The 27,059-nt window shown below is 32.9% G+C and overlaps 3 protein-coding genes across 7 annotated transcripts; 2 read left to right on the forward strand and 1 right to left on the reverse strand.

Moving 5' to 3' along the window:
* The first annotated feature begins 9,513 nt into the window (after positions 1-9,513).
* On the forward strand, positions 9,514-10,282 carry LOC112792595 (uncharacterized). Its single transcript, XM_025835890.3, has one exon. The coding sequence runs from the start codon at positions 9,749-9,751 to the stop codon at positions 10,052-10,054; it is 306 nt and encodes a 101-aa protein (XP_025691675.1). The 5' UTR covers positions 9,514-9,748; the 3' UTR covers positions 10,055-10,282.
* Positions 10,283-14,883: 4,601 nt separating this feature from the next.
* On the forward strand, positions 14,884-20,529 carry LOC112792596 (uncharacterized). 5 transcript variants are annotated; one of them, XR_011870117.1, is made up of 5 exons: positions 14,884-15,328; positions 15,396-15,571; positions 16,759-16,882; positions 17,040-17,125; positions 17,215-17,552. XR_011870117.1 is itself a non-coding variant. In XM_025835892.3 (5 exons), the coding sequence occupies exons 1-4, from the start codon at positions 15,130-15,132 to the stop codon at positions 17,094-17,096; spliced, it is 516 nt and encodes a 171-aa protein (XP_025691677.1). In that variant the 5' UTR covers positions 14,926-15,129; the 3' UTR covers positions 17,097-17,125; positions 17,215-17,552. The 5 variants fall into 5 exon arrangements, 4 of the variants coding, with proteins under 4 accessions (XP_025691677.1, XP_072069065.1, XP_072069064.1 ...); XM_025835892.3 differs by having other exon boundaries at positions 14,926-15,328; positions 16,759-16,842; XM_072212963.1 differs by lacking the exon at positions 17,215-17,552 and adding an exon at positions 20,325-20,529 and having other exon boundaries at positions 15,020-15,328; positions 16,759-16,842.
* A 4,958-nt stretch (positions 20,530-25,487) lies between these two features.
* On the reverse strand, positions 25,488-26,723 carry LOC112792597 (arabinogalactan O-methyltransferase 1). The gene has a single exon (XM_025835895.3). The coding sequence runs from the start codon at positions 26,536-26,538 to the stop codon at positions 25,624-25,626; it is 915 nt and encodes a 304-aa protein (XP_025691680.1). The 5' UTR covers positions 26,539-26,723; the 3' UTR covers positions 25,488-25,623.
* Positions 26,724-27,059: the final 336 nt, after the last annotated feature.

The following is a 27,059-nucleotide window of genomic DNA, read 5'->3' on the forward strand; positions in this document are numbered from 1 at the left end:
AACTGATTTGACTAAATTTTCATCTAACAGCTCTCTGCTATCAACTTCACATGAAATCGACTGCATCTGAGTTTTCACCAAGATGGTAAAAATTCAGGTACAGTGACTTTACGTGAAGTTGATAATTGAGAGCCGTTAAATGATTTAACTGATTTGACTTATTCTTAGTACTTAGAAATTATCTCAATATTATTTCTAGCATTGTCATCAATAACAAAAGGGATCCTGGCACCTCCACTTCTTATAGTTAAAAGAAGTTGTGTTAATGATTTCCTCTACACATTTTACTTTATTCTAAAACTTATACGGTAATATTAAGAAAAAAAAGATAATATTAAAAAGGCAAAAATTAATCAGATCAAATAAATTGAAATTATTTTATTTAGTATTTATTTATTACAGTGTGTATTAAATAAACCAAAAGTAATAAGTTTTAAAAACTTTTAGTTAATATATTTTTTTACCAAATATTTCTAAAAAAAATTAAATTTATCTTATTCAATATTTATTAATTTTAATGATAATTAATAAATATTAAATAAAATAAATTTTGGCTATTTTTTGTCACTCAAATATATTGTTAATTATAATAGTTGAGTGCAGCTTGTTAACAACAGTAGTTAACATTTATTATTAGTAACAATTCTATATTCTACATACATATATTCTCTTGATAAATATTAGGGTTGTTACTGTATTATTGATAATTGAAGAGTTGTTACACATTTATTATTTATCGAGTTTGTTAGATTTTATATTTCAAAACTTGTTTCCCTTGTTATCAGGACCGTTACGCATGCACCAACTACTTGTTCCATATGATATTGGAAAACTCTAGTGCACTTGTCAAAATTGTGATCTAGAAAATGTTCAATCATGAAAATGGAAGAATACAAAGGAAATGCACACTCATCTATCTGTGACAGTTTAGGATTGGGTAGGGCAGTTAGATTCAAGAAATTGTGATAAAAAATCAAGAATAACGAAAAGTTGCAAAATCTTTGTGTGTAACTTTTTACATCTCAAGTTATATACCATGTTGTCTTGTTTTATCATTGTGGTTGAAAATGAATCCATGGTCACACTTAATTTTAATATAAGTTAAAAGTGTTACCAATAATCTTGAGTAGCGAAATTGTTCATACCATGTGACCTTGTAATAATGAATAGCTGAACATAGAAAACAGAATGATAATGCTTTAGGGCGAATTTTACTAACAAGGTGACAAAATAATATTGTGACTTTAGGGAGTTAGCAAGGAAATTGGGCATAATATGAAGCAAATGTAACATGATTTAGTACTTTAGAAGAAGTACTCAAATAGTTAATAGGCAGTGATGGATGAGAGTGTTGTTCTTTCTCCCACACAAGTCAATGATGCCCATTTGCTTGTTGACTCCGCAACCAATAATAAAGGAAATGAAAAGGACCATGCAATGCATGAATTGAATTAGAGAACTATATATTACTGTGGACAAAACTAGAGGCCCCATCTGGAGTAATGTTTGCTCTTAAATCACTCAAAAAGAGATCTAGAGATCTCATAGATCCTACCTTTCCACTTAATTGTGTCTATATACATTAGATTCTGAGATCTAAGGGTATAATAATTCTCAAAGAGACATGATTAGGAGATTGTTTCAGGGACAAGGACAATAAACATCACAATTGGTAGCACATGCTTGCATGAAAAAAGTATCACAAATCAAAATCATGGTCTTTGTTTACTAATATACAGCTTTGTTAATAATGTAGGTAGAAGTGAAGCAATTTTACTACTAATTGCCATAGTCACATATCATTGCTAACCACCATTTGCTTCCTTAAAAGGACCATGTTCCACCAAACTATATCCATTGGTCGGCGCTTTACTTCTTGAAGCAATTTGTGGATGACAGACAGTTCAAATCTATTTGCACCAAACTTTTCTCATTTCAGATACCAATTATGAGCTACACTAACGTTATGCTCAATAATCCGATAAGAACTATATATAAATTTCTTAGAGAATAGGTAACATGTAGCCTTACTCATATTCTTGATTAAAAGTATAGTTTACTTCAGGGATTAGGACCTTCCAATTAAAACATGTAATTATCTAGGAAAGACAACAATATCTTTTGCATATGAGATGGAATTCTCATAATCATATTAAAATTGAATAAAAAGTAAGTTAAAGGAAAATGGTATTTTATAAAATAAAGTGGTGTGAAGAATTATTTGAGTAAAAGTGAAGAAATAAGTTTTGGAGCTAAGTTGGCAAAAGCAGAGGAGGGGGGGAATATCTAGAATTGAAACGATTTGTGGCGGGTATTGATTTGAAGTGAGGTGACTAGGCTGAATAGATTCTGTGTGTGTGGTCCAATGGACAGAGAAGCATGCATTGTGTGACCAATGCCTCTGCCTTTTTTTATCCACTTTATGCTTCGCCAAATGGAGGCGATGATTTTGCTTCACACATCAAGATAAGAATTACTTTCACACCAATAAAGAAAAACAAATAAACAACTTGTGGCTAATTAACTTGCCTTTTGAATGCCGGGTATTCTAATTAACTTGCTTTTCTTGTGATTCATACAAATAATTGGAAAATAAAATAAAAAAATTTCTTTTAAGAGAGAAGTTTTTTAGAGAGAAATTTTTTTTTTTAGACATGACTGCATCAAGAGGTTTCTACAGCCAGAAATCAAACAGGCTTCTAACCTTCTTTGTTTTTTTAGTCTTGGGTCAGAATAGACCAAACAAACAATTCTGAACGTTGAGATTTGGGTCGATTTGTAACGAATTTCCCTTCAGCATGCAATTTTCAGCCCGCATAATCAAAACTGGTGTTTGTGCTAAGCCTAATATAGATATCAAAATACAAAGCCAGATAATATTCGCCCATACCGTCCAAAAGAAAATAATAATAATGTTCTTGCTTCCTTAGTAACTTGGGCCAGAAAATATATATAATTCTGCTATGTTCGGTAACATGGTTTTGCTTTTGTTGAGATGGAATATGAATTTTAAGAACCAAAAAATAAAAAAAAGTTTAGAATTGGCTATATAGATGGTGACTGTTCCCTTTTACCAGACATAAACGAGTTCCTGTTATTGCAGAAGCAATAGTGATACAGAAGAGTTTGAAAATAGAGAAGTATAGCAAAAACAAAAAAATAGAACTGAATTAACTAAAATTGATAATGAGTAAAAAACGCTAATTAATTACAATGAGTATTAGACTTGTTGATATATAAAGCTAAAGGCTTCCTAACCAACTTATAACAAATTGCATAGCATTGACGGTTAAGTCACACTATCTTGAGCTTTCTTGAACTCTAATTGCTCTTGCTCTCTATCACTAGCCTTAACACTTCCCCTCAAATTCGAGTAAGGCCTTTGAACCACTTGAAGTTTGTTCTTTAACCTCTGGTATGCACCTACAGAAAGGGGCTTTGTTAAAATATCTGCCACCTGTTCTTGTTCTGAAATATGAACCAAATGCAAAGTCTATAATCCGTGCTTGGATTAAGCAATAGACCATACTCTTTAGTGCATTGCAAATACCTCAAGACAATGCATAAACTGACTAACCTTTCTTATTGCAAATGATATATCTAGCCCAATGATGCACAAATACTGCAATGTACCGATGACACCTCGATTTATCACATGCAAGTTTGTCTTTCCATAATTCTATTTGTGAGAATTTTAATTCATTGATGAGACAATTTTTGTGGAAGGGTCAAATCTCTGCCAGGAGTCTTAGTTTAGTTAGTTGGAATAAGGTTGTGACTCCTAAAAGATTTTGGGGGCCTTGCTGTAAGAGATGCTAAGTGTGTCAACATTGTTTTATTGAAAAAAAATAATTTGGCAACTTTTTCACAACACAGAGAAGCTTTGGGTTCAAATTATCTTGGCTAAATATATAAATGGTAAGATGACATTGGAACTTAACAAATCTGCCTATGCTTTAGGTTGCAGGAGAAACTTATAGAAGGTGATGAATCTTTTAAAAGATGGTTATGGATGGTGTACTAGAGGATTGTATCAGTCCTTTTGGCATGTTCTTTGGAGCTCATTTGGTCCTTTACACAAAGATCTCCCTTATATTCATATTACAGATTTCCATCTTACTGAATCCTGGCACTTGGAAAGGCTAGCTACTCCTATTTTTGAAAAGATGAAGGCCATGATCATCTGTTTTAATCCTTCTATGCAAGTGGGGGCTGAACCTAGATGGCGTTGGCTTCCTACAGCTTCTCATATTTATTCTTCTAGAGATGGTTATATGTGGCTTCTCAAGAAAAACTTTCCTTGGGATGAAAGTCTTGATCGGAGATGGATTTGGAAACTCTCAATACCAGAAAAAATCAAGTTTCTTATGTAGCTTTGTCTTCAGGAGGCTCTTCCGACAGCGGTTCTTTGTTATAGGAGGGATACGAGTGACTTGGATATTTGTCCGAGATGTCATCGAGAACCTGAAACGATTCTCCATTGCCTTAGGGATTACGATTGCGCTATATCTCTCTGGAGGTTGGTAGGTTTTTCTTCAGTGGAAAGTGGAGGCAGAACTCTGCCATTACTTGGCTTTGGTCAGCTTTTATGCTATGTTTGTTTTAGAGGAAAATGAAAGGAAAGAAAAGGGAGCAAAGAAAATGGAAAGGAAAATGATTATTTTTCGTTGTTTGGTTGAAGAGGAAAATTATAGGGGAAAGAAAATGGATGGAAAAAAACTGGTGGGATCCACTAATTTTTTTTTCTCTAACATTGAAAAAAAAATGGAGAGAAAACTAATGTTTTTCTCTCTACTTTCAATAATACCCCTTCACTTTTTTAATATATATTATAATATAGAGGTAAAATTATCTTCTTATAATATTTATTTTCTTCTTATTTTCCTTTCATCCAAACACATCTAAAAAAAATAAAAATTCACTCAATAAGTTGTCATTTTCTAGTTTAGTGAGAACCCTAGACTTTGATCAATAAAAATTTAAAGATTAAGATTGCTTAGAGAGTTCCTCTTACCTTGTATTGTATCAATTCGACACTTCTACCCTATTGGAAATCCGGTAGTTTGGGTTCCCACCAATATATTATTTCTGTTTTCTCAGATGCAGGTCCCAGCGCTTTTCAAATAAGCAGAAGTTTTATCTAAAAGATGTCGCAAAAAACTTTTTGTTTCTGTTTTGGTTTTAGATTCTCTCCTTCTTTTGGAAAAACTCATATGATATGATGTATTCATTTTGAAAACTTGTCTTTAGAGGCTTTTGATGTATATGCGAAGAGATAAATTATATATATCAAACTGTTTTACTGTTGTAACTTTAGCCGGCCTAATTTTCACAAACTGAGACTAGTTGATATTTATATATACTTATATATGTCTCTTTACCCTTATTTTTTCTTCAAGCTTTTAATTATCTACCTTTTCTGATGCGCTTATGAATAATACCGAGTGTGAACGATTGGAAAATTCTCATTTATTCGAGGTTTAAATCCGTTTATTTATACGTTTCTAACTTAATATCTCTTTCTATATATAAGTATTTATCTCAGCCTTGTGTTGTAGCACCAACCCATCGTTAAATTATGATTTAAGTATAAAACAATTGAATGATAGGATGTTACAGCAATAATGCTATCTTCAACTCTGAGGATGTCTAGTCCGTGGAGAGAATTGCATTTGCGTCTTGGCATATGGCTCATGAATGGCAGACTTGTCTCCAAAGCTCTTCCACCCTCTTGAAGCGGTATTCTTTTAAGACCTGGGAACCCCGAGGAATAGATGGGTGAAGGTCTATTGTGATGCTAGTCTTGTTCAAAGCAATAATAGACCCAGTTTTGGTTGTGTTCTCCTTGATGACATTGGTGGCTGGGTGAAAGGCGTTGTTGGAAAGCTCTCTGGTGGCTCCGTTCTCCGTTGTAAACTAGTATCGATTTGGAGAGGTCTCCTTCTAGCCCGTGAGTGTGACTGTCAGCATGTTGTTTGTGAATCTAATAGCCTCAACGCCTTTATCTTGGTTTCTTCTTAGATTGCCGAGGCAAGTCGGTCGAATGTCACTGATCTTATAGCATAAATTGCTGACGTTATTCTTTTGGAGTGGTTCATTTCGATGTTGCTCCTAGGAAATTAAATTTTGTGGCTGAGAATCTTGCTATATTGGGGTTAATGACTTAGTTGACTCTATGGAATGGTTTGCCCCGTCAGATGAGGTTTAGGAGCCTGTGACCATGAAAGTGTCATCCTTTGGCTTGTGTTTTTTTTAGTTAATACTTAAAAGTGGTTCTTGAACTTCCAGTCGAGCTTTAATATTGTTCCTGAACTTAAAATTTTCTTAAATTTGTCCCTGAACTTAACAATGGTCTTCTTTAAAATACTTTTTGATGAAGTAGTTGGACGGAGGCCACGCTAAAAGTCACGCTGAATTGGTAAAGGTGGAAACTCACCTGCAGTCGACTGCAGGTGAAGTTGCTTCTGGATCGTTGACACGTGTTACTATATGGTTTAAAAAAAACTAATTTATTTTATACAAATGTTTTATTTAAAAAAACCGGTTTGAATAGACCAAATAACTACTTTTAAAATAATTTAAATTCTTTTTATTTGTTATTCCTAAATTCCTAACAGATGAATTTGATATGTTCTTTTTCTTCGTTCATATTGACCAATTTTTCTTTAAATTTATCTGAAACCTTTTTTTATTTAATTTTTGTCAAATATATGTATACAAATTGTTTGAAAAAGTAAAATTTAGTATTCTGAAAAAGAAACAAAATTCACGGTTTTTTCTATAGGAATGGCATAAATAATATCACCTATCTTTTTTTTGTGTCTCTGTTTTTATTTTCTTGATAAATTTTGTTTTGTTTCCCATAACTTACATTTTCAGTTGCTTTTAAATTAAGCTGTAAACAGATTTTAAATTAAGTTGTAAAAATATGTTCAATTGCAAATTTATAGTTAAACTAAATTTTATGGTAATCAATCAATTAACTTTTATTTTACTAATAAACTATTTTCATGTAAATTATTGTTGATTTTTCAATATTATTCTATAAATAAATTATTTTTTTAAGATAATAAAACTATAATTTACTTGTCTAGAAATTATGATTTCACTATCATGCACGTTTTTGTGTTTTTACTTATCAACTAGAATTTATTTTTTAATGAAATTAGAATTTATTTTTAATAAAACAAAAGTATCTAATCAAAATATTAATTTGGTCTCCTTAAATAATTGAACATAATATTATTAATTTTGTCTACAACAAAAATTTTTAATAAATTTTTTCAAAATAAAATTGATTCAAAAATAGAGAAAAAAAATAACAACTAATGAAAATATTTATTTTGACATTGCCATCAAGAATAGGATAGCCATAGAAAAAATTCAACCAAATAAAAAGGACCTAACTCATACAATTAAACTACCATCATATCATTACAATAAATTATAACATCACCAACTAAAGAGACATATAACAAATATAAAAGAGATCATGCCAAAATTTCAACAATGTTCATGCTATCAAACTAGTCTACATTATACCATAATTACATTTTTGTCTTCCATCACATAAATGAATTATCTTGGCATTTATGATCCTGAACATCAAAATGGTGTGATGACATAAATATATACGTATTTATTAAATAATTTTCATCATTCACAGAGGAATGAATAAAAACATAAATTAAGAAATACATTTGAAATAATAAATTTGATTAAGAAATATAAATAAAATGAACATACCTAATTGAAAGTTTCATATTAGTTCTGAAAAAGGGATTGAAAGAGAACGAATTTTACGTGCGAAACGAAGAAGAGGAGAATAAAAGTAACTGTTTGGTTCAATTCAAACCGGTTTTTTTAAATAAATCATTTATATAAAATAAACCGATTTTTTTAAACCATATAGTAATACGTGTCAGCCATCCAGAAACAACTTCACCTGCAGTCGACTGCAGGTGAGTTTCTGCCATTGGTAAAATATCGTCGTTTCATTTTTTGCGCCCAAATAGAACATAAACGACTTCAATTAGAGTATTTTGAGGGGTTTTAACATGTTGGAGTTAAAACTTCTCAAAATACCCTAAAGGACGACGTTTATATTCTATTTTGGCGCCAAAAATGAAACGGCGACATTTTACCAGTGCAGCGTAGCTTTTAGCGTAGCTTCCTATTCTTTGCTTTGTAAAAAAATACTGAAAATACTAAACCCACCACCATTTTCACCCAAGGTTATATCTGCTAGAAGCATTGGTCTTTCACCATCATTTTCACGTAATGATTTATCTGCTGAAAATATTGACCTTCCATATGAACCACCTATTGCATATATTCCTTCCATTTTTTTTTATCATTTTACCATTCTATTTTTATTATTAAATTTGTATTTAACATTGTGTGTGGTATAAAATTTCAGTTTTAATTTTATTTTTTTTTTCATGTGATTTTATTTTTATATACCTGCTATTATTTTTATAGTTAGTTATAACAAGTTCTTGATTCCAATAAAAGAGGAGGAAATTCTAATAGAAGTAAAATAAAAAATAAAAAACAGCAACAAAATATACATTGACACACATTTCACATTTATTTTTTATTTTTATCTACCATATCATACATAATAAAACAGCAAGCACTAACTACACAATAATTTCTTTGGCATTGCCATCAAGATTATTGTGAATTAAAATTATATTACTATTTACCACATACAAGAGCACCGTTATGAGTGAAGATGAAGTAGAAGAACTAGTTTCTACCTAAAAAATGGAACTAATAAAAGAGTAAATAAAGAATTAATTGCCTAAATAATTGTAATCTTAGTGATTAGGTTATAGAAAATTAGCATTCAATATTAGAAAGTATTTGTTATTATCGTTGTTTTAATATTTATTTTTTGTGAAAAAAAATTATATTTTTTGAATTATTTATCCAAACACTACAACTTTAAAATAAGTATTTCTATGACTAAAAATTCAAACACAAAATAACTTATTTATAAGCTGTTATTAATAAAAGTCCTTGTTTAAGTTGTTTAGCCAAATTGGATAATTTTTTTTTCTTTTTTTTGTATCTCTACCAAAAAAGATGTAAAAGATAGTTTGCATGCATGATCTATTTGGTTCTAATATTGTTATTGGTTTGGGGTTAGAAAGCAGTGAATAAATTTGGCCAAGGTTTTTAAAACATAACAAGAATACTTCTCCGATTTTGAACATTTATTAAATATTTTTCTTCAAATTTAATTAATTTTATGATTCCGAAAATGTTTAAATATTAACAAAAAGAAGAAAATAAGAATGAATTTTTTCTTTTCCATTAGAATTTTAGTCAAAAGAGAAAAAATTATTAAACCAAGAGGCTAGAGGTGAAGGAGGCAAGATAAGAGAGTGGGAAATGGAATTGAAAAGGGTGTCTGACTCTAACTGGGTGAATAGAAGAAGTAAGCAAGTGGAAGGGAATCCAAACAAGCAAGCAAAGGATCTCTGGTCCCTACATAAAACTCCAAACCCGGTTCTCATATCAGCCACTAGACACAACGCCTTCTACGTGTACAATTCCGCAACCACTTTTATCATTTAACTAATCTTTTTTTTCTTTTACTTCACCAAATCTAAAAAAAAATCATTCACACCACCACCATCACCACAATCCACAGCTACAATATAATTCTAACTACGCAAAAAATCATACTCTTCTTTCTTTTCTCTTCCATATTCCCTTATCTCCCACAAACCAAATCAAAATGGGTCCAATCGTGTTAACTCAGCTGGCCACCGGTCTCAGCGTCCTTGCCGGAGCGGTTCTCGTCAAGTCAGTCATGGACAACAACCCCAACACCATGGCTGGATCCTTCCCTCGCTGCCCTTCTTGCAACGGAACCGGCCGGGTCACCTGCATCTGTTCCCGTTGGTCCGATGGCGACGTAGGGTGCCGAACATGCGCCGGTTCTGGTCGCATGGCTTGCAGCAGTTGTGGTGGAACCGGAACCGGCCGACCTATACCAGCTAGGATTGCGGTAAGGCCTACGAACCGTCCCCCTCCCAGCTGAGTGAACCAGTTTGGTGTTATTTTTGTTTTGAATTATTCCTGGTATTGGTTTCTCATCCGAAATGAATGGAATATGTTATTATATTTAATGTAATATATTATATGATATGATGGATGATGATTGTAAGACACAGAGGGGGGATTATTAGTTTATACAATCGCTATAACAATACACTGTAATTACTAATTAGTTTTCTCATTATAAAAGTTTTTACATTTTATTCGCAAATGGGAATTTGTTGTGCAAGTGTTGGCCTCTGTCCTCTGTCCTCTGATTATTTTGGTTGTGGATTGGAATATGGAAGGGAATTATTTTGATGTGATGTGTCAAGTATGTTATGATACTTGGAGTGATGTGCAAAACCTTAAATTAAAGGACAGAGCTTTTTCCATTTGATGCTTATGCTATCAATTTCACTTAGCATGTCTTAACTGCACACTTTTGCATATCTTTCTCTTCAATATTTTAACCAACGTGCCACTATAGCAACTTGCATTGGTCAATCCTAGAATTAATAACCGATCAATAAACAGTAGTCCGTTGTATGTCGGAGGAGAAATTTCTTGTCCAATTACTGAAAGTACTACATTAATGTTGTTCAGTTATATGACACGTGAAAAATGGTTGAATCGTTTCATAATGAAATTTCACATAAACTAAATGTACTGTGTTACTTAATAGTACTGTAGAAAGCACCTACATATGAAGAACCAATCAGAGTTACTTGTACATGGAAATCGGTCGGCAAGTTCAACCCAAACAATATTGCACGTTTAAAATTTGAATGTGTGTGTGCAATTGCTATGTAGGACATGTTAAGAATGTGCATGCATACAGCATACGGTGGTGATTGCTGAGTCAGTTGATAGCTCCATTTGTTCATATTGTTGCTTGGTGTGTGCATATCTTTCACTTCACACCGAGTGGATCATGATTTTTCAAAGTGGCTCACTTGCCCAAGGAATCTGCTTTCTCCAATTTTTGTCTGTGCTTCACATTTCTTTCTCAAGTCCCATTCATCTGTCTATCTAAGGATTCGACTCTGGTGTCTCTCTTAATGAGCTTGTGTAACGTGGTTTAGGTCAGAGCTCCTCTTTGCCAATCAGGTTCCTTTGCCAGGCGGTTACTGGTTTAGGGTAAAATAATAAAGTTAGAGGAAGAGGTAAAGTGACAAGCAGAGGCAGGGTAAGTTTAGAATTTTGAAAAATTGTGAAGACATATTGGTCCAAACACATACTCGTCATGGTATGCAAGTGTTGATGTCTTAGATATTCTAACTAAATATATATATATATATATATATATATATATATATATATATATATATATATATATATATTTTATAAATTTTATCAATTATAACTAAATGTAATGCATAAATATAAAAATAACAATAGATTTAGGTTACAAAGCGTTTTTTTTAACCAAATTTTTAACTAAGTTATGGTGTACTTATTCTCTTTAGTATATATAGAGACGTTGTTTTTTCTTCTTTCTCTTCCATCGTTATTGTCATCGTCTCTTCTTCTTTTGCGCACTTTTTTTTTTCAACGTCGTTGTTATTGTTACTGTTAGGAATAAAGTTACCTATTATGGAGGTGAGACAGTGTTCTCCCAAACAAAATTCTTTACAAAAATAATAAAAAATAAAAGAATGGTCCCATTAAAAAATATTAGGCCTCCCCTTTTAAAAAATATATGGCTTTTGGTAATTCTCATTCAGAAAGTGAATGCAACAAAAATAATTTAAAATTAGTGTTACTTGGGTCATGGATCATATACTTAGTTAAAAAAAAGTCCTAATCCATATTAAAAGTGAAGAGAATCTACAGCAACAACAAGCAAACAAATCACTTTTTCAATTTTTCTCTCTTTTTTCAAATAAAAAACAAAATATCGCTCCATATTTCTATTATTATTACAACTTACAAAATAGCAAGTAGTTTTTAATTTTCTATTATCATCTCTCATTCTTTTTTTTTTGTAAGTTATTTCTTTTATTTATTTTTTGAATAATTTATGTATTTATTTATTTATCTAGTTTATAATCTTATAATAATATTTTAGGTTTTTGAAAGAAATTGAACAAGATAATCATGTAATTATAATGTTATCCTAGTTTATATTGTTTTTAATTTTTTTCTCTCATTATTAATTGTTTGTGACATTGATATTATTGATTTGCAAAAAATAAAATTAATTGAGTTTTAGTTAAGTTGCATAGTGCTTATCTTATTATCTATGTAAATTCTCAATTGTAGGAATTTAGTTGAATCATGAGTAAGATGAAAACAATAGGCACTTTTTTTAAAAAGACTAGTTAGAAGAGTGAAGATGTTTCTAATATTGTTATATCAACACCAACATCTTCAATACTTGAGGCATCAAACATAAATACTTTAGCTCCTCAACAAGAAAGTTTAAAGTCAAAGCGCCCACGACTTAGTATGTGTTTGGATTACAGTTTGTAAACCAGAGTTTGCATAAAATTGATTTTGTAAAATTGATTTTGATGATAAGTTAGTTTGGATTAACGTGATTTATGTTTGGTAATCTTTATATCAAAATTGATTATAGTAAAATAAATGTTGTTTGGATTATACTACTCAAAATCACTTTTAGATAAAAAATTACTAAAATAGACATCAATTTTATATACCTGCAAAATCAGAATACTATAAAAAATAATATAAAAAATATTTATCATATAAATAAAATAAATACAATAAAAAATAAAAATATAAAAGAGAGTACTATAAATTTTATAATGTCACACAAAAAAAATATTCTATAATTTTTTTTAGTATCGTCAGTACTCTTTAATTTAGTATTATTTTAAACTATAAATTTTTATTATTTATGACTCTATTGTTACTTATAATTAATTTTTTATTTATTTTGTCCTTTTTTTATAAGATCATAATTTATATTATTCAAAATTTTGATAATAAATGTAATATATAATAATTACAATTACAATTACAAATTTTATAAATTCAGAATAAAAAATAAAAAAAATTAATACAAAACAAAAATAGAGTACATCAAAGAATAGAAAAAAAATTACACAGATAAGAAATAATAAAAATTTCATAAAACCAACAACATATATCATATGAACAAAAAAAATACCATAAAACGTAAATAAAATTCATATGAATATAATCAAATAAAAATAAAAAGATTAATTTGTTAGTGATTGAAGTAAATCTGAACGATTTTGATGAAAAAATGGAACTAAAAAATTATGAAGAAGTAGGAAGAACTACAAAAATGACTGTGAAGATAATAGTTACTAGTATCATTCTTATAGAAGAAAATGAAGGGTAGGGTTGGCAAAAAAGAAATATTTTAGCTTCTCCTAAACATGAAACGTGAAACGTGAAACGCAGAAGCTACAAATTTGAGCTTCTCCTAAACGTGGGTTCAGAGGCAGAATCAATTCTGCGTTCACAAAGATAAAAATTGCCAAATATCAAAGTGAAACTTTCAAGAAGCTCAAACGGGCTTCTCTCCTCCCCAACGTGTTTGCCAAACACACCCTTAATCCTGAACAAATAGAAGTATGTCATTTGGTAAGAGATCCAGAAATTCGACCAATAATTTGTAAGTTTCATCTAGATAAAAGAGATGAAATTCATCTGAGTTTATCTTAAAGTTGGACCAAATAAACCAATACTTAATAATTATCCATTCTTGAGCGATATAAGTCATCGTCGTCGTTTTCAAGCTTCTTGGTTTGAACTATATCCATTATGGTTAGAGTATTCTATTGAAGATGATATTGTATATTATTTATCATGCTATCTATTTGCTATGGAATCTTCAATCAATACAGGTTCAAATGCTTTCATTGAAAACAGCTTCAAAAATTGAAAGAAAGTAAATAGCGAAAAAGATTGTCCTCTTTTGAATCACATTGGTAAAGGTTCCAATTCGTTCCATCAAAAGGCAACGAAATTATGTGATGATTTGATGAAGCAATCACAACATGTTGATACACTTATGAACGATAAATATCAGAGAAAATTGAGAATAATCGACGTATATTTAGAGCATCTATTGATTGTATTAGATGGTTGACATTTTAAAATTGCGTTTATAGAGGTTATGATAAAAGTTCGAGGTGAGATAATCAAGTAACTTTATTGAATTTGTTAAAATTTTTGAGTTTTTACAATAGTAGTCATGCTCATGCATGCTTGAAGGCACAAAATCTGTTGATACACTTAACCGTTTTCTTTGGCATCCTCATGCATGCTTGAAGGCACAAAATCTGGATTTACGTTAGGCAGAGAATCAAATTTTTTATTCTTTCCAGATTCGAATGGAGTCGAATTTTGAATCTCCACTGTTTCACCGTGTTGGATCTCAGCCGCTGCACCACACTATGTGCCTCCTCCGATGCACCATCATTCACCATCCCGGTTGCCGGAGCATGATTGTCAATGGAAGGTTGCTTCTCTTTTGACGATTCCACTGCTACATGTCCATAGCATTTGCAAGAGCCACAAATAAGATCTAAACTTTCATATTCAACATTAAAAGTGCACCCATCCACTAGAAGCCCCAAATCAATCTCCACACACGCATGAGCAAATCTCCCCCTCTTTGCAGCCTTCGTGGCCAAATCTATCTTGATCGGCTTGCCTATAGTTGAAGCAATGCGTAGCATAGCTTCCTCTTGAAAGTAAAAAATATTTAGTTCCACAATACGAATCCAAACTAATGTAGTGCCAAAAAAGCCTCATTGGGGCGGAAGGAAGGAGACCAAGATTTAACTGCTAAAGTAAACGCTTAAAAATGTCATTAATTTTGTCGTATCAAGTATTCAATTGTTTATTAAGCCCGTCTTAAAAGATCATTCTTTTATATTGTTTGTTAAATTAAAGTGCATTTCCTTAAATTTTAAAAGCTATAAGCTATAATTATTAACAAGTATAAAAACCTTATTTATTTCATCAAGATAACGTGGGTTAAATTTAAACCAACAAAACAATTTAATTTTTTTGTTGATTGAAAGTATAGGTTCCAAAATATGGGTTATTAGAGGCATTGACAAGAAAGAAAGAAGAATGGCGTTGAGGAGCATGATTCGTTCGGCCATGGCTTTACAACCCTTGCTACCCCGGCCTTGTATTCACCATTCCAGTCTCACGCCCATTCACATTGCCTCTCGCCGCTTTCGTCCTCCGCAACCGCCTACCTCTTGCTCTCACCATGAATCGACGCCGTCTCACGACCATCAAGAACCTCCACCTCAACAACCTTCCGGTAATTTCAACATAAATTCATTATGCAGCTTTGTAATCGCATTGTCTCCTGATTGGGATTGTAACAGAGGTATCCAAGAGCGGTGGCGCCCACGCTGGTTATGATGAATGGCTCGCATTGGATCAGAAGGTCAACTCGTATCCAAGTGTTCGAGGGTTCACCGCAATTGGAATTGGAGGTGACGATTTTGTGCAAGCCATGGTCCTTGCCGTTCAATCTGTTATCCAACACCCAATTCCTCAGGTTTTGTTTCTATTCTCTCTCTCTCTCTCTCTCACTCATCTTCTATTTTATATTGCTGCTGAAACTACAACTTATAACAATACACTAATTAATTGAAATAGAAAACGTATATCAACTCTGTGTAGCTGTAATTATATGTTTCATGAGGACTGATTAGGAAATAGGGACTAACTGGTAATGCCCCTGCATGATGTAAGGCATTCTCATTGTGAAAACATCTTCAAGCTTGCCCAATGGATCTCTTATGTATCTAACTTCTTGTTGCCAGTTTCTTGACTTATGCCTAATGAATGGGAGTTAACCAAACATTCCCACTATGTAAAGTCCCTAATATAGTCTAGGCCTTGGTTGCAACTTGCAACACTTCTCTCGCTTGCACTCTCTATGATGCTGTGGAACTTCTTGATTATCTTGAATGCACTTGTAAGTTAGCTTAAAGTTCCTGGGCTTCGCTGGTTAACTCATGACTGGGATCTAGAAATGATTTTAGTTCTACAATCTTTGGATGAATGTGGTAAATGTTGAGATCTTCTGTCACAAGATAAACAAACTTTTAGGTGATACTTCAGTTTCCTTTCAATTGATACGATTACAACAGGGTAGCCAAAGTGATATGCTGTTGACAAATTATTTATTGCTGTAGCTTGGTTGCTGACCTCTGGTATTACAAGCTGTTCACATCAATGATATTTCCTGGTTGACACACGAGAATGTTTGCAATGAATGTATTATCACAATAATGAACACTAGGGATCATAAATGAGGACTTGCAAATAGACTGACTGCAAGTTCGGTACCAACCGAGATTAGTCACATAAGAATATATGCCAAGCTTTAATAGATTTAACTTTAGTTATTAAATCTTGCAAGAGGGTGAGTTTTAGCACAACAGTAGGGTTGCCTTGTGATTTGGAGGCTTACAGACTCAGATTTTGGAAAAAAAGTTTCTTTACTTTCAGGGATAAGGCTGTATTCGTTAGTCATTACCCTCCTCAAACCCTACCAAGTGAGAGCCTTGTTCCCTAAGAAACCCTGCTTCAATTGAGTTTTGCTACATGAAAATTGTGAAAAGTTGGATGATTTAACTCTTCTCAATATATTTTACCTTTACTTTTTGTCCAGCATTTGAGGAGGACTTCACAAATGCCATATGTTTGATCTGCATAACATTTGACATCATGTTTCAGGGATGTGTGAAGCAGAAGTCATCGTCGGGGGGCAAATATGTATCTGTAAATATTGGACCCATTGAAGTTGTTTCCAGTGAGCAGGTCATTTTGGCTGTTCTTTCCTTTTCTCCCTTTCCACACTGTAAGAGTAAATATTCATAGCTTATTTTTACCTGGGTGGAGGGTAGGTTATGCTACGATGTATTTCAATATATCTGATATTATGTTGTAGCTTTTTGAATCTTTATGCAATTAAGGCTGAGAGAATGTACCTTGATGTGGAATGTTGTATTTTTCAGGTCCAAGCTGTATATAATGCCATGAGGAGGGATGACAGGATGAAATACTTTTTCTAATAAGTCAGATTGTATTTTTAGATATCAAGGTATGTCTACTCATGGCTGCTTTCTACTTGGGTCAATTTTATTCTCTAATTAAGCCAGGATAACCAATACATATCCCTGTATTAATCAGGATGAAAGTTGGTTATGTTTTATATTCTCTGAAGATGTGGCACACCAACTGTATGATTTCCTAGTATTAGTTTTGATAGTATAATAGATATTGTTAATTCTCTTTTATTGATGAGCTGGTTTTAGTTAAAACCATAAAAAGAGCTTCTTTCATGTATAAATAACTGGATGTCATCTCATCCTGATATTCTTAGTATTTTTAGTAACTAATAGATGTAAGGGGGAGAGGGAGACTCTCTTTCATTAGTCTTCAACACTTACTATTTTTAGTAACTACTCAAATTTGAGTTCTGTAAATGAAAAATAGTTGTAGGAGAGATAATCTCTATTGTAAGTCGACTCGGTTGATTTAGATTAGTCACGTTTCAATTTGCTTCTGAATATGGGTAGATTAAAACTGAACACGAGATTCTTGTCTTCCAATTCTGCCATGCATGTCAAGTGTTTAATTGGCATCCATACTCCTGTGAAATCTCAATCCGTACTTAAAAATAAGCAAAAAGCATAAAGTTTCACAGACTTTAAATGATATCTACGAAGCATTGAAGGGGGGAAGTTTAAGAAAAAACAAGTCTTTTTCTAGTTCTAGGAATTAAGATGAAGCAGATGAACTGATGAAGAAAATCGTGAGTGACACGTGGTTGAACTTTCTTCAACACATTAGCGATTTTCTCTTTTTGTAAAATTATTTTTTTAAGCTATTTTTTCTGAAAATTTAGAATTTAAAATTAAAATTTGAGATTTATGATTTAAAATTTGAATTTAAAATTTAAGATAAAATTTAAAATATTGACTAACATTGATTGAAAAAATTTGACTCTAGTTAGATTCAAATTATATATAAATAATTAAGAAATTAATTTTTAATCAATTTAGTCAATTTTTTATTATAGAATTATGTTTTTACCCTCATTTTTTGGAAGATTAGGATTTAAGAATATGATTTAGAATTAAAATTTAAAGTTAAAGATTTAAAATTAAAAATAAAAAAATAATTTTAAAAAAATTAATTGATATTAACAGAAAAAAAATAATTTTCTAATTGAACTCATTATAAGTTATAGTGATTTATAGGAATACCTTGCTCTTATGCCACGATTATTTTTTAGCCGACTTGCCTTGGTGTCTTTTTTCTTTAATTTCGTTGATAACTTTACTCTCCGTCAGGTTCAGAGACAAACGACCCCACAATCAAGGAATGTCTCAGTTTTTTTTTTTAAGTTTAAAAAAATCGATAATTTTAATTTATATTGACCAATATTTTTAATTAAATTTTTAAATATTATTGACTAATTACTAATAAAAAAATAAATTATTACGACCTTTTAATATTTTTTTAGTAATGTATATTAAATTCATAATAATCTGTCCTGAAGATTACTGACTGAGTTGTATTTGGCTTTGGACGTGAGATTTCTAACTGAGTTGTATTTGGCTTTGGACGTGAGATTCAGACTCTTTTTGAGGTAGCGTCCAACTTATTTCATAGCCGAAGTGCCGCAGTTCAAGTTTTTCATGAAGACGTAGAGAGTGGTACTTACAAAAGATTTCGATACTTAAGTTATTATGAGTTTTAGACAGATTTTTAATAGATTAGGTCATGAATATACCTGAGACCTGAGGGTGTCAGTATATTTATAGTAGAGTTGATAACTACCTTTGATAGTGGATAACCGTTCCTTTTTGTTCGAATGATTATTAAGATCTCATTTATAGATGAGTAGGAGTTAGTTGAGATTCATTCAGATAAGTACGGTTGAGTCGGTTGTCGTTGCGTCCGACCTCTATGAGGTTGGATAGGAGTAGATGAGGCTACCTTTGTTGGGTGGGCTTTTATTCATTTTGGACTTGGCTATGTTTTTTGCACCAATATATGAACAGTGCTCTTACTCGAGGTCGAACTTTATGAAGTCGGGCTTGAGCAATTAGATGACTAAGTCGAAATGTTGAGCTGTGGAAAAGTCGTTTAGTAGTTTTGAGGTCTGAAGCCGATGAGGTCGGACAACTCAACATGATTTGAATGATGTAACGTTTTCATAACGCTACTCCATGACCATTTGTGCGATTTTTCCGTGCGCTATCATTTTGTTGTAATGTAGTTGTTTCTTTCTTAAAAGTTTTCGTTTGATGACCTGATATTACAAGTCGTTTTGATGTTATGTACGGCTTGCTTTCTTTATACAACATGTTTTTGGCCAAGTCGTTTTTCATGAACTGATTTAATTATATATTGAATTAAACCGGTTCAATCCTGGTTGAACCTCAGTTGAACCATTGAACTAGTTACTTAGAAAGACAAATCTAAGTTAAGGATCTCATGATCCTCTCTTCATAAAATATTTAGGGAAAGATGAGGGAAGAGTGTGAAGATAGTTTGTGATGTTGAAAGTAAGGAATTAAAAAAATGATGAGAAAGAAAAGAAAAGAGTAAAAGAATCTAAAGAATCTCTGTCACAGGAGAGTAGAGAGTAGGAATAAAAGAAACGAAAGAAAGAACAAAAAAAAAAGAAATAATTAGAGATATTGTTTGGCACTGAGAACGAGCTGGGATGATTGTGTACCTGCTGAAGATGAGAAGAGATATGGTAGTGAATCCACTGAGATTTACTTTCTAGAGATACATCGGCCAATTCAGGGGATGGCCGCACCTGTAAGACAGAGGTTGCTTACAGAGGTTATTGATACATACATTGGCTAGAGAGCCTCACCTGTAAGACCGAGGTTGCTTACAGAGGTTATGTTTGCATACATTGGCTCAAGAGGGTCGCACTTGTAAGACAGGGGTTGCTTACAGAGGTTATGGCACTGGAAACCAAACTCAGACAAAGGTTGCTGAGTTACGTCGGGAGCGGGTCAAAACCGACAGATGAGCTTATTACCTGCACTAGGAATAGACATGCATCAAACTTGTTTGCGCATATTTATTTGTGATTGTGTTTTCTATGATTGTGTGCGCTTGTGATTGGATTCTATGTTCTGTAATTGCTGAGTTTGATTATACTTTGTTAACTGTTGTTATTGATTGTGAACATAACGAAACGAACTTAACTTCTAACCCCCGACCCTACTAAGAACTCTCAAATTCTTACCCCCTATCTCGACCGCTTTCAGTTACAGGTGCGAAGGCTTAGTGCGAAACTACAAGAACATAGAAGATTCTGTTTACAAGTTGAGTTGTTAGATTTTATTTTCCCCTCGTCATTTATTGTTTTAGTTTTTATAGGGTAGGAGTTGTATTTGAGGATCTTTGAGTAATTCTATGTACATAACGCTACGTGGATATATATAATTTTTTATAGATGATTTAAAGTACTAACTCTTCATTTTCTTGGTGAAAGTTTCGATTCGTATTCGCGAAAGGCTCAATATTAAATAAAAATAATATAGAATTAAAAGGTTTAGAGGTAAGTAACGTCTGAACTTTTAGTACGATCATGAGGTGCTAAAAGTTAGAGTGTTACAGCCGTCGATGGCGAGATCGAGGTGGGGATTGTTGTTACGAACAAAGAGAGGGATGGGATACCAAGGGAGCATTTTGTCATTCCCTCTTCTTTTCTTCGATGATAGTGAATTTAATCTAATTTAACTGTAGAAGCAGAATCATCATCTCCATTTGATATTGTCTACCCAGTACGAGATTTTCGGTATCCATAGAAACTGTATTCCAATATTTATTTCCATGGGTTTTTGTCGCCTATAATAAACTTGGTAGGTTGCATTCGAATGGGTTGTTGCTGCATTTTCAGGTATAAACTTAAGTTGGAAAGAAAGGTTTCATTATTTTCACCAACAATGTTTTCCATTCTTCCTTCAGTTACTAATCAATATGAGACATTTTATTTATTATTTTTTCTTCATAAAACCTGTGTATTTGGAACATGCAAATGTTCCATTATCATGAGTGGGTATTTGTGGTTTATTTTTCTGTCCTGGTGAATAGATCGACACTATTAGTCTATTATCATGGAGGCAGAAATCTTCAAAGTGGATCACCACTTCTTTTTTATATATATCTGAAGTTGGATGTTGTTTGCCTATGTTGACATTGATGATTCGCCATTATCAAGGGTTGAGCTCTAGGCTCTTGCAATGGCGTTAATGTTTCGAGGGTTACCTGAAATTGGGTTGTATTTGGGACTGGACATGAGATCCAAACTCCTTCTGAGACAGTGTTAGGCTTGTTTCGTAGCCGAGGTGCCGCCGTCCGAGTTTCTCGTGATGAGATGGGGGTGGTACCTTCAAGGGACTGCGATGCTTAAGTTAGCATGAGTTTTAGGCATGTTTTTAGTAGATTGAGTTCTGAATATATTTGAGGGTGTCAATGTATTTATAGTAGAATTGATAACCACCATTTAGAGTAGTTTCACCTTTGACAGTGGATAACCATTCCCTTTTGTTAAGGAGATTGTTAAGATCTCATTTTTAGATAAGTAGGAGTTAGTTGAGATTCATTCATATAAGTAGGGTTGAGTTGGTTGTTGTTGCGCCCAACTTTTATGAAATCGAAAAGGATTAGATGATGCCACTTTTATTGAGTAAGTTTTTATTCATTTTGGGTCTGGCTATATTTTTTAGATCAGGATATAAATACAATCTACAGTAGTTATTGAACTTATAATGATGTACTTAACCTATGTTATTATCATAAATTTATCAGGTTTGACCACTCATAGATAATTTACTATTGAAATATGTTCCATCTTATGAAAATTAATAAATTATATTATGTGAAGCGTGACTTTTGAATATAAAAATAAAATATCTTTAATATTTTCGAAGTGTGTTTGGTATAAAAGTAAAATTTTAGAGGATGACATTATATTGTCATAGATTAAGTACGATTTTGTTTTTTATAGTTTAGGTTTAATTTTTTTTTTGTTTCTAATCTTTTTTTGCATACAAAATCATCCTTCAAACTTAATGTAATTTTAAAATCATCCTTTTAGACAGACTAATTTTTTAAATGATAAAAATATCATTTCTCTCTCTTCTCACCACCACCATCACTCCACCCACTATCACTCCATCACCATGTGTATCAAGAAATAACTTTCAACAACAACCTCAAAAAAATCAAAATCAAAATAGTAGTTTATCACTAAAACTATCATCATTAATAAGAAATAAAAAAAATCATCATCGTCAAAACAAACATTAACAAAGAAGGGAGGGAAGGGGAGGGGAGGGGAAAGGCCAGGCGCGTAACGATAACAGATGCAGGGCTGGTGCCAATGGAAGAGGCGGAAAAGCCTATTACCAGTGTGACAATGGCAGTTATGGTGGCGGCTAAGTGCGGCGAGTTCGGGAACATGACGAGAGATTGCAGTGGAGGTGGCGGCGACGGTGAGTTTGGGAACATGAAAAGGGACTACAACAAAGGTGGCGGTAACGATAGTGGTTACTATAGGTGTGGTGAGGTTGGTCACTTGGCTAGGGATTGCAACAGAAAAGGTAGTTTAGGTGCTAGTAGAAATGGTGGAAAGAGCATCTGCTTCAATTGTGGGAAGTCTAGGCATTTTTTACTTTTGCAGAGAATTTTGACGGTGGAGGAGAAGGAGGAGGGGCAGTCCATATAGGAGAGGAAGAACTGGGTGTTATTTTTGCTTTTGATAAAGAAGAAAAAGAGATAATGAAGAAGAAATGAAGAAGAAGAAGAAAACGAAAAAGAGAAGAATATTTTGGTTCAAACGAGGATTTTAAAATTACGTTGAATCTTAAGGATAATTTTGTATGAAAAAAAAATTTGAAACCAAAAATTTTCTTGACTTATACCACATGGACCAAAATCGTATTTAACTCTTTTGTTATCGAATGAACCTTAGCTTTATTAATGTTATCTTTTGTAATTCTTTAATTTGGTTATTAAATATTTTAAAATACAAATAACTTTTTGATTTTAGAATATAAAAGAATAAACAAAAATAAAATATTTTATAAACTAAAGTATAACTAAAAAGTAAAAAATGTTTTTGAACTATTTTACTCAAGTTAGGACTTTCTAAAAAATGGGTTGATTTGGGAGTTAAACCCCACTTTGGTCTCTAATATTGGCGAGTTGCACTGATTTGATCTCCCTAACTTTTCAATTGCTACAATTTGATCCCTAAATTAAAAAAAGTGCATTAATATAGTCCCTCTTCAACGTTGTTAGTTTGATAGCTCAAATCTTGTCATATTGTACATATTAAAATGATGTTGTACACGTTTTGGTACTAAAAGAATACTAAATAATATCATTTCAAGGTTTGAACAATACTAAAAGAAAAAGTATAAGGAACTAAAAGTTTATCAGCCAAAAACTAAACAAAACTATATTAATTTATATCAATAATTAATTAATTTTAAATTTTTTAAATTCAAAATTTAAAAAATTTTAAATTGATTAAGTAAACCTAATTAAAACCTATAAAAACCTTCCTTTTTTTCTCACATTAATCTATCCACTTCTAACAATCACAAATTCGAAAAATATATAAAAGAACATCCATTTAATATGAGAAAGAAACATTCTAATACTTAGTAGAAAAAACATCCATATATATTAACTCGTAAAAATTTTGAATTCATCCAAAGGTATTTGGCTGAATTTTGGCTGATATACTTTTGGTTCCCTAGCTTTACTCATACTAAAATGGAGAATATAACGTTTTAGTATTGTTCAAACTCTCAAACGACGTCATTTAGTATCTTTTTAGCGTCAAAACGTATACGAAGTCATTTTAATATGTCTAGTGTGACAAGATTTGAGCTACGTCACTAATAGTGTTGAATTCTGGCGATAGAAAATACACGAGGGATTATATTAGTGCATTTTTTTTAATCTGGGGATCAAATTGTAACAATTAGAAAATCAATGACTAAATCAGTACAATTCACTAATCTCAGAAACCAAGTGGGATTTAACTCGTTGATTTTGTTCCTAAAATGAGTACTGTTTATGAGTCCGTGTACATGATATGAAGTATCAAGAGTGTTGTTGTTGCCTTGTTGGAGTTAGCTTTCGCTTCGAGAGACATAATACTGTCTACAGAAATTGCTTTCATGGAGCATGGTCATGCGATCACGGCACTTTCTACATGGAACTTGCTAATGTCTGCAGCTATTAATATTGGATGATCAGGCACCTGACCATATATACATTTGGATTATGCATAATTATAAATGTGTATAACTAACTATAAGCTTCTAACTTTATGCCCATGCAAAAGAATCTGGTTGTCATGTTATCACCTTATTGGGCAAGCTGCTATGCTTCTCTTTTTTTAATAGTAGCGATTCAAGTCAAAAGCTACCATAACAATTTTGAGTCACTCAGAAGTTGCTTCTTTGATCCACAACCATAGAAAGTATCTTAAAAATCCTAATTGTGCACTGATTAATTTAGACTATGCTTAGAATAGTATACCTTTATTTGGAAAAAAAAAAGAGAAGGGTATAGTTTAACTTCTAAAATTATACAATAAATTTTTATATTAACTATTGAAAGCATGGAGATTGACGCTAAGCAACAAAGAACCAAATGGGCGAAAAAAAAACCCAAGAAGCATGTGATGGGACATGGAATTATTTGCCAAGGCTAGAACATTATGCTAAATTAAAATCCCATTTAAATTAAAAAGGAATCTAGCTGGTGCAATCGAGAACCGACACCGTCATGGAACTTGCAGGTGCGGAATCTCCGTAGTCTTTTAGCCTAGCAAAGTCCAAAACCACAATCAGCTATTATTTTTCTTTTAAATAATTAACCTACTGCAGTGCCTGATTACTGATTAGTGATCACTGTACAAAACCAATTCAATGTACCGAATCTTTAAAATAGAAAAAATATTATCTAAGGTCAAACAATATTATGGATTTTGTTCCTTCCATAATAATAGTCCCAATAATCGTTATTACTTATTATGCAAAAGAAACTGTCGCCAATTAATCTTCTGGCTTTTTCTTACAGTTTTCTCCGTATCATTTGGTTTTCTCATACACATTTATTTATTTATTTATTTTAAATAAACCTTTTCACATGCCTGTGATGCCACTTGTATGATACTTACTGCACAACAGATCTATGTATCCCACTTAGCTATCTTTGTCGGTGAGAACAAGGAATAGGAGATTAAAAAAAAAGAAAGGAATGAGAGGAGGGACACTTCATCACATCTCCGATCGTTTCCACAATACCATGATGTGTTTGAATTTTTAATTTAAAAAAAAATCCTCTTGGCTCTTGCATAGTCGCAGAAGCATATTCTCGGCAATGAAAGGGTAGATGTAAAAAACTAGAAGTAATAGGTTGTGTATTCCAGTGCAAGATGTGATTGATATAGTAAGTGTAAAGAAAACAAAAAATACAGTGTCCGTAAGGAATTAGTCATAATAATGCGTGTTTAAATCCTAACCCCCTGAAAAGGAATGTTTAACAAAAACGATGAGCATCAACGTGATCGGGAACGACAGCGGTGGTGTTAGGCACGGCCGGAATCTGGAAATGCCATAGCCTGCCAACACCTTTCACAAGATTCTTCCTACACAGGAACTCTTCCGCGTACAGCTTCTCTACCCTCCGATTCACATCGTGTAGGAACACGTGCGTCACACCGGATCCTTTTCTCCCCCTCGCCATCACTGCCGCCGAGAATATCGCCGCCATCCTCCCCGGCGCCTCTGCAAAGTACCCTCTCGGCGCGTCAATCATCACCAGATCCCACTCCCTCTCGTACACCTCCTCCGGCAGATCGTGAAGTGCAAGCCTGCACTTGTCGTTCCCTTTCAGGGTGGCACGCGCCGGCCAGCACGCCTCCTCCTTCCTGTAGTGCTGGAGAAGCTCATCAGCCTCCTGGAGCTGTGTCCGGTAGCGGACGGTGTGGGCGTGGAGGTCGGGGGCGGCGGCGAGAATGGTGTGGAACCACTTAGGGTCCTCTTCCAAGAAGAGGGTGGTGCCGGTTGGGTTGAGGCTGGCCCACATGAGAGAGTCGTGGCCGAGGCCGAAGACGAGGAAGTTGAGGGGTCTGTGCTGCAGGGATTTGAAGACGTCGAAGGTTATGGTGATCTCAGACAGGGACTGCTGAGGCACGACGTGGGAGGTGGCGTAGTGGAGTATTGCTCGGAGCTGGAGCGGCGTTGTGGTGGCTGCGGTGGACTGCTGGGCGGAGGCGAAGCGGGTTTTAGTTGTGAGCGGGCAGAGGAAGGTGGTGTCAGAGGTTTGAAGAAGTGTGGTGGCTGTGAAGAGGGAGGCGGCGATGATGGCAAGTCCGGTGAGTAGCCAGACGAAGCATCGGTTTTCTGGGAGGAGATTGTAGTAGCGAGTCTTTGTTCTCTCGTTCCCCTGCATTTCCTCCTCTTTTTTCTCTACTTGTCTGTGTTAGTGTGTCAAGTATTAGAGCGTTCCTTCACTCTCAATATGCCATCCCTATTGCAATGGACATGTGGCACTTCGCAATTGCCTTTTGCGCCTTCTTCCACTCTTCCTCTTTATTATTCATCGTCAATCACCACCAAATAAAGAGGGTATACCGTATAACATATTAGTTTTATTTATTTTTAAAGCTTCAAAAGATTTATTTCGATTTAAAATATCCTTTATCTATAAAAATATTTATATTATTAATATTATTAATTAAAAAAAAATATAAATTTTAATATATTTAACACTAATATTATTATATTTTTGTTTAATTTTAATACAATTTTATTAAATATACACTATCAATGTTAAATATTTTAATTATATGATAATATTAAAATAATTTATTAAATTTATTTTTAATGTATTTAGATACAAAAATGAGCACAAATTAATTTAAGGTTTAATTATTTTGTTGGTTTTTATAATTTTATAAAATTTTTAATTAA

This window comes from Arachis hypogaea, chromosome 13 (assembly GCF_003086295.3).
Source record: "Arachis hypogaea cultivar Tifrunner chromosome 13, arahy.Tifrunner.gnm2.J5K5, whole genome shotgun sequence".
In the NCBI taxonomy this organism is placed as follows: Eukaryota; Viridiplantae; Streptophyta; class Magnoliopsida; order Fabales; family Fabaceae; genus Arachis; species Arachis hypogaea.